Source organism: Phaenicophaeus curvirostris, chromosome 3 (assembly GCF_032191515.1).
Source record: "Phaenicophaeus curvirostris isolate KB17595 chromosome 3, BPBGC_Pcur_1.0, whole genome shotgun sequence".
Taxonomy (NCBI): Eukaryota; Metazoa; Chordata; class Aves; order Cuculiformes; family Cuculidae; genus Phaenicophaeus; species Phaenicophaeus curvirostris.
Genome location: NC_091394.1, coordinates 43149007 through 43163156, shown reverse-complemented (window position 1 = coordinate 43163156; position 14150 = coordinate 43149007). Strand labels below are relative to the sequence as shown.

The following is a 14150-nucleotide window of genomic DNA, read 5'->3' as shown; positions in this document are numbered from 1 at the left end:
GCGTGCGAGGGGCATAGTTTGAATTTATTTTCTGCTACACTTACATACAAAATAAAAATGATGTGCAAATCAGTTACTTTCTTTAGAGTAGTCTTCAGAGAAAGAAAGCATGCTTTCAGCTGTGTCTGTAGATCCCACTTAGAAGATGTCTTCTTGCATAGGCAATATTAAGTTGCTTGTTCATCTGCCTTATGCTTCTTCACAAGGGCAAAGCTGTAACAACTCTTGCTGCAGTAGACAGCAGCAGGACTAAGTGCTTTCCACATTAAAGACTTTAATCACTTCTACATCTCTGAAAACTGTTCATTTTCATAAAAGACTTGGTCCCCACTTCCTCCCTCTTATGTGTTCTTAGATAAGTAACTCTGTACCTCTGGAAAATATTTCATCATAAAGTTCATATTTTACCTGCTCACTGACAATATTAACACCTGTTGACTGCTACTGCTGGTACTTCTTCTGTGTGTGGAAGCTCTGTATGCAAGTTCAAGGAGATGCGACTAAGTTGATATTTTTCTAATGACTGTTGTATAAACATCTATGGTGTAGGGAGTTAGCAAGACTCACTCTTAGGTGGGTGTTTAGACTGGTGATCCTTCTCTGTGACTGAATCTTTATTTCTTTTCTGTTAAGAGGCTTAGTTTTACCTGAGGGTGTGAAGTTTGTGCTTTCACAGCTCAGCCTGCAGCATAAAGCAGGGAATGTGAGCTTTTTTATTTTTGAGAAGTGTGGCCCAGCTGTTACTTTTGGTAGTTGAAATAGGCTGTGTTTAAAAGAAAACTGGCTCCTTATCATGCATGCTTTTCTGCAGTTCACCTAAACTTGTATTAGCAGAATTCTAACTGTGCTTGTGAAGAATAGGCTCGGTGAAGGGAGATGTTGCTCAACATGTTGTGCATGGGTCCTGTTTGACATCAAGCTCTCTATATGTTGCACAAGACATTTAGGCTACTAATACAGAGCCTTTTGCCCAAAAGGGGTGGGGAAAGAGGTCATCGGGCAACTCAGGTTTGGCGAGGTTGTGCTCAATGTAATTTGTAAACTTCTTTGTAGACTTATCCTTTCATTCTTGGAAGGTACTGAGCTGCAGACTTTATTCAGGTGGTCAAAGTTAGCCTGTGTAGAATATTTTGCTCCAGAACTTAATTCTTTAAAGGTACTGTTTCTGACAAGCAGTGCATTTCCAGTATTGAAGTTGATAAGGAGTTGCATGTTTCTCTCCCTTCTGTCTGATAGCCGTAATACGGCTAATGTGCTAACCGCGCTAGATGACCTACTTGCCTTTCACCTCTCTTGTTCCAGCAATAATCTCTCAGACTTTTTGAGCAGTCAGTCACCATTCTGAGTTATGGAAGCCAAAGCCAATCTAAATGCATTGATGGAGGATCATGGTAAGAGGTCAATTTGCCAATAAATTCAATGGAAGTCCCTTTGGGGGGAGGAGTTTTTTCTTTCGAGGGTATGAATTCAGCTCCATTGCCACATTCAAGCCCCTAATGGTCTTTCCTGTTAAAATCATTGTCCTCAGGATGATTTACAGAAACTGAGATAATCTCTTTTACTGCTTGTATACGTGATTCTGGCTGACAGTCTTACAACATGGCTGGGGTTTTAGGTTTGGTGTTTTTCCACTCGTTTCATCCCTGTGTGATCTTAAGATATATCAAATAGTCTTTCTTCTAGACCCAAAGCTAATCACTATACCGTCAAGTGTATGAAGTAGCCTAAGAAGATTATCCAGTAATGCAGAATCCTTGTAGAGCCCTAAAACATCCACCACAGTCTTGTATTCTTAATTTAAAAGTCTTTGATATGAGTGGCCCAGAATAATTTGAGTGTTGTCTGTGTCAAACATTGACATATGTAAGTTTAACTTAAGACTCTCCTTCTATTCAATAAATGCTTTCAAGGTAAACCATACATTCCTCTTTAGACAGTTGTCTTCTGCCTCTGCTGGCTTATCACTTGTGGGAAATTCCTAAGTACTGTACAGGCATACAAGAACTCTTGTGTAGGCCGCCCTTGTTGAAATTCTGGATTACCGGTTGCATTTTTGTTCCTTTGTTGATAGCACTTGCTTACTTGTATGTATGCTGCTTCTGTAAGACAGTAGCACTGTGAGAGTTCTGAGAGGTCTGATACTCCTGAAATTTAAGTAGTGTGTCTTGTATTCTGCTTACTATTGGTAGTACTAGGCAAAGAAAATCCTGCTGTTACGTTGATTATATGAAGCTGCACATCAGCCTCTGTGGCTATTCTAGAGGTTAGGGTATTGCCTGACACTGTACTCCCCTCCAGTAATCTATGCATGTTGCTCTTTTACCAGTTAATTATGCTCTCCAAAGCCCTGGTGTCATTGTTTGCCTACTTCATTAATGCATCAGCTTGATATTGATGGGGCAGTGATGAGGAGAAACACACTGAACTCTAGGTATTACATATTGGATTTAGCTATCAGAGCTAAACCAGATTGAGAGCGCAATACTGCTACTGATGTTGACCGATACAGCAAATTCTATTTATTCTTTGCTGCAGTCAGTGGGGATACTGCTGTCAGTTACTCCCACAATGTGGTTTGTGGTGATGTTTTGCTTGACATTCTCATACTAGGCCTAGTCACGAAACAAGGTAACAATCTCTTGGGTGCCCTGACCAGTTGAAAGTCTATCACAGGTTTTTCTAATGCAGGAAATACTGATAAAGTAAGCTTTTTTTGTGACCACAGTTATTCATGTGCAACCCAAATAAGATTTACTATTAAAAAAAAAAATAGCTTGGTGTTATTTGTGATGGGACTGAGACTGTATGGTGAAGAACCAGTTACTGCAGTGGTAGGGAGCCTTTGTTCCCAAGAAGTCCTTACCAGTGTTGCTTTTTTAACCCTTCATGTCTGTTCCCTCTTTGGTCTTGCCTGGGGGCTGTTTTAAGTGGCTGCTCAGTCTTGGCAGATTTCAGGAACTGGGCCTTCCTCTTGCCTGGCCTCTGGAGCCCAGCCTTATATGTCCAAAGGCCTGTCCATCCCAAACTCATGCATATGGCTGCTGCCACTTTCTTTACTTGTTATTCAATCAGTGTTGAGGCTGGATATGTACAGACATACAATGATAACAGGGGTGATTATACGGTTTCCTATGCACCATGTGCCATCTTCCAACACCCACATAAAAAACTGTCAGAACACCTATAAAATGTAACTATAGGTAAGCCAGGTCGTCTTCCTTTGTTAATGAAAACACATGCACACCCTTCTCTAGTCTCACATGCCCATGCCCCTGTTTGAATTCCTCAACTATCTGCACAACTCTGTCTGTCTAATGCCCTCTTCCGTGGTCCATGCGTCTTCTCACCAGCTGGGCTGGGATAATGCGCAGCAGCAAACAGATGCCTGTAGTTGTATGCACACCTGCATGCATGGATTCCCTTGAATAACAGTGCAGGCCCCTTCCCCTGTTAAACATCCCTGCCTGGGCCACCAGATATGCTGGCTAGACTCATTTGAAGTTTGCTAGGGAATTACTCATGCACACTTGCCATGCACATAAGGTTTGCGGGGAGATAAAAGCCATCTGGCAGGCAGGCATGTAGACGTTATGACCTATAATTCCTATTCCAGTTGCTGGTGCTGAGAGGCCCTGCTTCTCTTATCCCTGTTCTCCCCTGTAGCTGGTACCTCTAAGCATGTGATTGTGAAACCTGTGACCCACAGTCCTACTTCAGTGCCTGAAACAGACACCCTCATTTGCTCCAGTTGCTGGCCCAGAACTCATCCACACTGGTTCCCCCTGCCCCTAGTAGTTCCAGATACGTGCTCCTAAGACCTGTGGACACATTTTTCTAGGATCCACAGTTCACCTTCCAGCTGGTGATGCAGAGACCGTCCATTTCTCCATTTGCTGGCACCCCAGGCCCAAAGGAAACTTTGTTCCTGGTCTCACTCCCATTCCTAGCCCTGAATTCACTCATGCCTGCCTCCGCTTGCTGGCATGTAGCCCTTAGAGCATGTGCTCTAAGGGTTGAAAGTGAGACAGCATAGACATACAGTTAGGATTTAATAAGAAGATAGGATACGCTGGAGCAAGCAGGCATGGTGCTTGATCAGACAAGCATAGTGACAGGCAACTGGTTGTGCAACTGGCCCCTTTGGTATCTTATCTATAGCCATGCTTTTCCTCCCAGTTACCCTTCTAAAAATTCCTTGATAAGCATTGCGTAGCCCCACAGGTTTCCCTGGAATATCCGCAGGCCACGTGTTCCTCTTGTTTCCCATTTACTAGCAGTTACAACATTCGGACCTGATCTCTCTAAAGCTATGCCTGGAGACTTCTGGTCTCTGTCTCTGTTATCTTCCCTCTCAGATTTATGCCTCTGTTTATTGTTTTATGTTTTACTTATTCCTTTGCTTGCTCATCTCTGTATAGTTATTGTCCCCCATTGCACTGAAAGGTCTTTGAATGGATAACCTTAACGAAGCAGAATTTTACTGTCTTCTTTTCCACATAAAGATTTAAATGTGATTTTGAGCTGAGCAGTAGCACTGAGCTTTCTCTCCAGTAAGTATTTATGAAATTAAATATTTTCTTAATTTTCTTTATTTCAAATAGGTACATGGCACCTGAAGTTCTGGATGATTCCATAAATATGAAACATTTTGAGTCATTCAAACGAGCAGACATCTATGCAATGGGATTAGTGTTTTGGGAAATAGCTCGGCGATGTTCAATTGGTGGTATGTGACAATCTTTCCAAAATTGGGCTTACTAAGGAGTTATAAGTTAGTTACAGAACCTGAGTAAGTTTGAGTAAACAGTGTGCTCTAAAAATGGTGCAAGATTATAGCCATTATGTTTCAGACTTTCTAACTGTTGATCCTATAAATGATGACTGATTTATGCAATCTCTTTGTAATTTATGAACCATACCTGCTGAAGAAATAGGAAAGATCCTGGTCTATAATAGTTATTTTTCTAAAACCTTTATATAGAAGGGAGAATAGCATGAAGTTAAATGTCCTTGAGAGCAAGTGGCAAACACCACAAGAAAGGGCTAGCTGTCTTTAGTGTAGCATGTGAAGGATTTGCCTTAGCTTCTATCTTTTCCAGATATATAAATTTCAAAATTAAAAGTTCTTCAAGGGTAACAAAAACGTTCCTAAGGTATGGTTAAGGATCCTTTTTATTTATTTATTTGTCAGTCACTATAATGTAATTTTTAAAAAGAAAGTTATAGATATCAAGAACATTGTGAAAAGTGAAGCCGGTGTAATTTACTGTTAGCTCAAATAAAGCTATTTTTAACCTGTTGCAGGAATCCATGAAGATTACCAGTTGCCATACTATGACCTTGTTCCTTCAGATCCTTCTGTGGAAGAGATGAGGAAAGTTGTGTGTGACCAGAAGTTAAGGCCCAATATTCCAAACAGATGGCAGAGCTGTGAGGTATTAACCAGCCTTGCTAAAGCTGCTTTAATAGGCACTAAAGCTTTTATTGATTTCAGTGGCTTAAAAATTATGCTTGTTGTTGAAGGGAGAAGAGTTGCTTCTAGGAAGACTTAATTACTCTGATCATTTTGACGTTATTGAATGTTATTGATCCTTGGTTATGCGTTAATATTTAATGTAATTTCATAAAAATTGATAGCTAACCCTGTGTGAAGGATTCTAGGATCCTGTGAAGCATAGGTGGCACTAAAGTAAATTAAACCTAGTCTGAATTATACAGGAAGCATCACTGCAAATAAATTTTGTGAGAGTTGTACTGCATCTGGCTGGGATTGAGTTAACTTTCTTCATAGTAGCCTGTGTGGTACTAGTGTTTTGGATGTGTGACCAAAACAGTTTTGTACATGCTGATAGTTCAGCTATTGCTGAACAGTGCTAACACAACTTCAAGGTTCTCTCCATTTCTCTCTCTGCCTCCTTTACTGTGAAGTAGGCTGGGAGTGGGCAAGAGGGATGAGAGATGATGAAAGGGAATGTAGCTGGGACAGCTGACCCACGTTGATCAGAGGGATATTCCATACCATGCAGTGTTATGCTCAGTAATGAAACTGGGGGGAAGGGCAAGTTTTCCAGGACTGGCTCAAGGACTGATGGTGGCTAACAATTGGGTTTGTATCACTTGGTTTTCTTTGTTTTGGCTTGGTTTTCACCCTTTGTTTGTTGAGCTGTCCTTATCTCAACCCACAAGTTTTGTGACTTTTGCCTTCCTGATTCTCTCCCCATCTCACCGAGGGGGAGTGAGCAAGTGGCTGTGTGGGGGCTGAGCTGCATGCTAGGTTTAACTCACAACAGGGGTACTGGTGATACATGAGCTAATCAGGTCTGTGCCAGTTGTTTTGTAACTATGCTGGTTATCTCTTTCAAGCAGTGGACTTGCTGGTTTCAGCTCAGTACTTTGCCAGCACAGCAGTCCAGCTTGTTGGGACACCAATGGTATCTTCAACAGTGCTTGTGCTGCCTCATGAGAACGCTCGCTTGGAACTAACTCAGTCAGGGGCCTTTGCCCTATCATCGTATAGAAAAAGAATGTCTTATAGACTGGCCAAAATACTGGCCTTAGTACTTTTTGTGTCTCAGAATTTGTACTGTATGTACTTACTGAAAGATAGACAATGTTATTAGGAAGCAAAGACTCGAGTAAGCAAAAGACTTAGAACTGAAGATCGTGTGTGCGTAGAGCAACCACTCCTGACCATGCCTCTGTAGAAGTGCTGATGCAATTCTGGAGTGAGTTCATTATGCTGGTAGCCACTCATGGGCAGTAGTAAGCTCTTACCTTTCCAGCCAACTTTGTTCATATTGCTTGTTCTAGGAACCTAACTAGAGATACAACAAATGCTTTCTGATTCAGAGTTTATTAGGAGAACAGCTGCATTAGGCTACAGTAGAAGCCTGACGTACTTTAGATGGAAGGGAGAGCTGGGTTGTGGCATGTGTGAAATGAATACATGGGTGAAATGGGTGAAGGTCCAAGATAAGAGATTGAGTGAGAGAACACAGACAGAAGAGAGGTGATGATACGCACTGCCAGACTGTGGAGTAATTTTTTAAATGCTGCCATTCCAATGTTGCAAACTTAATTAGCAGCTCAGTGTAAGAGTGTAAAATCTTGGATGTAGAGCTGTTACTTTTTTCATCTCCCATTTTTATGTTATTTGGGGTTTTACTTGTGTAGTAGCACTCAGAGTTCAAAGAATGGCTGTTTGAAAACTAGCGAGACTCAAAAAATACTGAGTCATTACAGAGCTTCAATTTGAGAAAGACAGCTGATAAGCTTCTGAATTGTTATATGTTGAACTAACTCCTTAAAAAGCAATTTATGACTGAGGGAAGCGATTGAGTACATTCCCAGCTACGCAACTGAGTACATTCCCAGCTACACAGCACTTCTGTGTTAATACAGAGTACCTCTGTTTTCAGCTGGAGGTACAATAAAGAAGAGTATATTTTTGTGTAATGTGAAAATTCAGAAAACATTTACAGACAGGCTACTAATTCTTACTAAAAATATTTTTGCATCAGCTGAAATTCTGCTGAAAAATACTAGTTCTTCTATATAGTGTTTTGAAGAATTTTATTTTATGTGAAGTAAGAATTTGAGATTTTTTTATACAACAGTCTTTAATGCACTAGTAGTACTAGTAATAGACTCTTCCTGCATTTCTGAAGTCTAAGGTAGAACAGAGGTTATATCAGCTACATTTGAACAGCAGTACATTTAATTACTTCTCTTTCTTTGCAGGCATTACGAGTAATGGCAAAAATTATGCGGGAATGCTGGTATGCCAATGGAGCTGCTAGGCTAACAGCTTTGCGTATTAAGAAAACATTATCACAACTTAGTCAACAGGAGGGGATAAAGATGTAATCCTGGATTTTCTAATGAAGAACACTGTAAAAATCCGTATCTGCACCAGAGTGGCGTGTTAAGAAGGTTAATTGTTCTACCTCATTGGGTGAACAGAAGGACATTGCTGCCTTTCAGTACTTCATAGGAACGTCACTTCTTAGCATTTTTGTGGACATGCTAAACAGTTGTATTGGGTCCTTTCTGTGCACTATGAACCTCTTTCCCAGGTTACTTACAAACATTGTGTAGTCTACTTTTATTAACCTTTAAATCTTTGTTTGAAAAGTTGATGGCCTGTCTTAACTTGTAGTTAACTGTGCTTAAAAGAAAAAAAAAAGGTCACTTTGAAAATGGAGCTGATTCACGATATTATAGAATCATAGAATCATTGTTCTAGAGTGCATTGATGGCTCTGTAAGAAACTTTATTCCTGGCTGGTACATTGACTCTTCTGAACCACTGTCACAGTTCTTTCAGATTGTTAGTGTACTGTTGGAGTAAACTTTGCTAGCTATTAAGGTAGTATACTTTTTGGACTCTTACCTTAATTTAAAACTTGACCTCATTCAGTTGTGGGAACATAATTTATGCAACTATACTTTATAGATGATTACTGGGGTTTTTTTTCCACTTTTTCAGAACATTACATTGCCTTCAGGATAGATTGTATTATACCAATAAGTGCCGCTTTTGAGTCTTTTAATGCAGAACAGTAGTAGGAGTCTACAAAGCCTATGGTACTTTTGGTTTCAGAAATAAAAGTTAAAAGTCGACTGTTCCTTTGCCTAACTAAGATCTACTTTAGACTCATTTCAGCAAGTACATAGTTTGTGGAATACCTTAAATGTTACCAAAATTTGACTCTTTAAACCACTGTACAAGTTTTAAATAGTGTAAGCTATTCACTGTCTTCTTTTGTAATTGTCAAGTCATGAGTCATAATTATATATAAGACTTATGAAGTGGTACTTCTAAAATGCTTGAAGAATGTATCTACTTCAGAAACGTAGCAAGAGTAGTAAGATGTTCTTAATGGAGATCTTGCTCCACTAAATCAAATACGAAAAGCACATTTTCTGTGCGGTTCTGCAGAGTCTTAAGACTTGAAGAACAGTATTTGCAATTAAATAAGGATTAAGTGCACCTATAATTAAGGAGAAGTTATTTGAGTTTTCATACTAGAAAGTTCAAAGCTGCTTATAAATTTTATGTGCATATATTTTGTGTGTGCCTCATACGCAGAAAGTGGTGAGCTGCAGGTCTTTGGATACAAATATCAGGGGATTCCAGCAATCCTCTTCATTGTTACAAGAACAAAGCTTATGGTGGCTGTGCTGTCATAAGAAAAGAGAAGAATGTACATGGCTTTAGTAAAGATAGGCTCAAGATTTTAAGGATATCACAAGATTTTTGCAAACTTGCTAATAAATTATTTGCTTCCTGCCTGAATATACAACTTCCAGACAGTACTGGAGGAATTAATATGGAAAATCCTCTTTTAAAAATTGCTGTTAACATTAATACCCAAAGCATTCAGTAAGATTTTGATATGTAAATGTGCCTGGTAGTTAATATGCCACCTAACCGCCTACTCTCCAGAACACACCATTATCCATCTTATTGGGCAACCTTAACTGCTTCCTTTTTGTTCTTCAGCAAACAGTCCACTGAGTTTTCCACAACACTAGTAGCATTGGCAGAGTGGTTTCTAAGAAGAGCCTAACCCAGATTGTCTTGTGTGGTCTGAAACGTGGTAGTTAATGCAGCAAGATGGATGGGTCCCAGTACAAATAGGCTATATGGGTGACATTAAGACTTAGCCAAGCTAAGCTTTAGCACATCAGTAACTCTTGCGTGTTTACAAATTCTTGGTGCTTGCTTAGAGACAGCTTTAAGTGATGTGGGAATTACAGACCTTCAGAAGTTGAACTGAAAATAATGAAATGCGTTATTCAACCACCTTTATAGATGAGTTTATTCCTACTAAAAGATGGCATCCAGGAGAAGAGGAAAAAAATAAGAGAAGTTCTTAGAAAACAGTTGGGTTTAAACACACGTACAGTTGTCATACATTTTTTGGCATTATCTGACTAGTTAGGTTTATGTTTCATGCCTCTATCAGTCAAAGCTGAATCAAAAAATTACTTCATGTAGGTATTTTAAATAAACTATGCCTTTTTTGCAAATGGACAGTTGTGCACCAGTTTTTCAATTATGACTGTTCTAAAATGATTGACTATAACTAAACTTCCAAGTCTTACATACTTGGCAGGCCTTGTTAAGAAGTTCTATGTACCTAGACAAATATTTAAAGAAAACAGATCAACATGAAAATAGAATCTACTCTATCTCCATACTAATTTCAAAGGCCTCCTATGTAAACAATGTTAAGTGTGTTAAATTTTGAGTTTTTCATAGATGTACCTGGATCTTTACCTCAGATCCATATGGGTAGTTCATACTTTAGAATCATCATGCTACTGGCACACTTCAGATCTTTACTATATAGTAATCTTGATGGTAACATGAGAAAGCTTCCAATATAATTTATCAAATAATTTGATTAGTGGCTTTTTTTAGCACATGCAAAAGCTCATCACCATAATGTTTCGATTTGTAAAATATAAGGAGCAGTTCTCTTGCATTTGAAAGAGAGTCTGTGGCAGCTGAACAGCATTATGGCATGCAGATGGTTTAGTCAGCTGTACAGTGGTTTGTTGCACCTGTCTTGTCTCAACCACCTTTATTCTCCTGAATTGCTAGCAACTATTCTTGCATTGCTCTAGTTTTTCACTTTGTAATAAAAGCTTGCGAAAAGAAAGCACTGGAAGGATGCTTGATACAGTGTGTGACATTAGGAAAGTTATTTTGGGACAATCTTATTCATATTGGAATGCAGAAAATTCTGAATAGAGCTATATATCCTCAGTTCTGACATCACAACTTCAAGCTTTGTTCTTCTCTCCATTATATAAATTTAACACCTTTTAGAAAGGCTGTGTCTGTATATATTATGTAACTTTAAGTGTTACCTGTGTAAGATCATATCTTTTATATATGGACACAGGTACACATAAGTATTTTTTAAATTAAGATTGTAATATCACCAGATCTGCTCTTGGAAATCCAGGGGGACCAAAATATTTTAGCATTCAAAATATTAATTTTGTATCATTTCAAGTATATACCAAAACAGTTTCTGATGAATACTGATGCAAATGTTTACTGTAAATAGTACATTCTACATTCACTTAAGTTTTTTTTTTATTAGCATTGAACCCTCAGTTTGGTTTACAGATGTGAGACAGGTGGGATGCGGACATAGAAAATAAGGACCCTTAAAAATGGTCTGATGCTGAAAACCCCAAAATGTTGGTTATGGAATGCTGGAATTCTTCAGGGACTTTCTAACCTTAAAAGCTGGAACTCTGGGATATTTCTCAAGCTGAATTTCGAAGTGTGACACTATCACACTCCAATGGTTCCACTTGTAATCCTAAGAAAGACTTTGTATATAGAGTATAGACTTTGGGATTGACTGTTTGGGGACATGAAGGTGTCAAACAAAATAAGAGGCTATTTTAATATTTTTTATTTTTTCAGTAATGGTTCTGAGTGTGATTGCCATGAATTCACATTTTAGTTAGTTCCTTGTTTATATTGTGCCATTAAAACAATTGCAAGGTGTTAATCATTTTATATTTAAAAAAAAAAAACCAACAACCCACAACTTCACCCTATCAATTTCCTTAAATCCAAATTACCTCTTAAAAGACCAAGGTACATTTACCTCATATGTATATAATGTTTAATATTTTTCAGAACATTGTCCCAGTTTGCAGTTACCTGTATTTCTAGAAACATGTATTACTAAATTTACAACTTCAGCGGTACTAATTGTATTATCTGGTGCCCCAAAACACTTCCACTTTGTGTCTTTATTGTATTAGTAAATTTGCTGCTTTGTCACTGTAGCACCTGACATTACATAGCTGTGTGGATACTGCCTTGTAAATTATAATTTTGGATGATTTGAGAATTCTGTACAGACAAGTGTCACTTTTTTTAGACCTTACAAAACTGCCCATACATTTCTAAAAATATGTATTCTATTTGTAGAGTATACATTAAGTGGGTTGTAAATAGGACAGTAGAAGAGTGGATGCTTATGTTAAGTGCTAACACTACAGTAGAGAAATTAAAGCAGTGAAAATAAATAATTTTTTTCAAAATGCCTGAGTTGTCTTTCAGAGGGAGAAGTTGCAGGTAGTAGGTATGGGTTTAGGGGGTGATGTTCTTATCTGGCAAAATGTGGGTTTATGGTTAGTTCCTTTCTGCAGAAGGAATAAAAATCATAAAATCACAGAATAGTTCGGGTTGGAAGGGACCTTAGTGATCATCTAGTTACAACACTCCTGCTGTGGGCAGGGACACCTCCCACCAGACTAGGCTGCCCAAGGCCCCATCTAACCTGGCCTTGAACACTTTCAGGCATAGGGCAACCACAATTTCCCTGGGCAACCTGATCCAGAGCCTCAGCACTCTCATTGTGAAGAATTTCCTCCTTACGTGTAGCCTAAATCTGCCCCTCTCCAGTTTAAAGCTATTCCCCCTTGTCCTGTCACTACAAGTCTTTGTAAAAAATCCCTCCCCAGCTTTCTTGTAGGTCCCATTCAGCTACTGGAAAGTTGCTATAAGGTCTCTTCTGAGCCTTCTCTTCCCCAGGCTGAACAACCCCAACTCTCTCATCCTGTCATCATACGGCAGGTGCTCCAGCCCTCAGATCATCTCTGTGTCCTCATCTGGACCCGTTCCAATAGTTCTATATCCTTGTTATGTTAAGGATTTCAGAACCAGACACTACTCCAGGTGAGGTCTCACAAAAGCGAAACAGAGGGGCGGAATCACCTCCCTTGACTTGCTGGCCACACTTCTTTTGATGAAGCTCAGGATATGGTTGGCTTGGGCTGTGAGTGCACCTTGCCACCTCACGTCAAGTTTCTCATCAACCAGCATCCCCAAGTCCTCCTCCACAGGGTTGCTCTCAATCACATCATCCCCCATGGTGTACTGAAATCAAGGATTGCCCCGACGCAGGTGTAGAACCTTGCACTTGGCCTTGTTGAACTTCATGCAGTTCTCACAGGCCCACTTCTCCAGCTTGTCCAGGTCCCTCTGGATGACATCCCGTCCTTCCGGCATGGCAACTACACCACTCAGTTTGTTGTCATCTGCAAATTTGCTGAGGGTGCACTCAATCTCGCTGTCAGTATCATTGATGAACATATCAAACAGCTCTGGTCCCAGTATGGGACCCTGAGGGACACCACTGCTGCTGTGGTTACCCCATCATAGAAAGCCACTAGGTCAGTCACATTGGACTTGCCCCTGGTGAAGCCATGCTGGCTGCCTCTAATCACCACCATGTCCTTCATGTGCCTTAGCATTGCTTCTAGGAGGATCTGTTCCGTGATCTTCCCAGACACAGAGGTGAGGCTGACAGGTTGGTAGTTCTCAGGGTCGCCTTTTCTACCGTTTTTAAAAATGGGGACAATGTTACCCTTCTTCCAGTAGCCAGGGACTTCTCCTGATTGCCATCAGTTTTCAAATATCATGGAGAGTGGCTTGGCAACCACACCTGCCAATTCCCTCAGGACTCTGGGGTGCATCTCATCAAGTCCCGTAGACCTATAAATGTTCAGGTATAATTTTTGTTGAAGCAAAAAATTGTTCAGTACCTCAGCCTTCCCCTCATCTGTTGATACGAGGTCACCATTTTGAACCATCAGTGCGGGTATGTTCTCTTTAACCTTCCTTTTCTGATCAACATACCTATAGAAGCCCTTCTTATTAGTCTTCACTTCCCTTGCCAAGTTCCACTCCAGCTGTGCGTTGGCCTTCCTGACCTCATCCCTACAAAACTGGGCAGTGTCCCTATACATGTACCAGGTTCCCTGTCCCTGTTTGCACTACCTGTGCAGTGTCCTCTTGCTCTTCAGTTCGACCAGCAGGTCTTAACTCAGCCACACCGGTCTCTTCCCTTTCCTGCCTGAATTCCTATGCCTGGGGACTGAGTGCTCTGGTGCTTTATGGAAAGCATCCTTAAATATTTGTCAGCTCTGTACTGCTCCCTTGTCCCCAGGGAATGTGTCCCAGGGGGTCCTACTGACTGACTCCTTGAAGAGCTGGAAGTCTGCTTTTCTGAAATTTAGAGTCCTGACTATACTCCTCACTTGCCCCTTATCCCTCAGGACATTGAACTCCACCATCGCATGTATTGGTGATCATCAGGTCCAGTATTG

The 14150-nt window shown here is 40.1% G+C and overlaps 1 protein-coding gene across 1 annotated transcript in view; it reads left to right on the top strand.

The window, feature by feature from the left end:
- TGFBR1 (transforming growth factor beta receptor 1) overlaps positions 1-12080 on the top strand; it is a 33340-nt gene extending 21260 nt beyond the window's left edge. Inside the window, exons 7-9 of the mRNA XM_069853804.1 lie at positions 4602-4726; positions 5305-5435; positions 7741-12080. Coding sequence (XP_069709905.1) covers positions 4602-4726; positions 5305-5435; positions 7741-7866 — 382 coding nt within the window. The 3' untranslated portion in view covers positions 7867-12080. The remainder of the gene's footprint in view (positions 1-4601; positions 4727-5304; positions 5436-7740) is intronic.
- The last annotated feature ends 2070 nt before the right edge of the window (positions 12081-14150 follow it).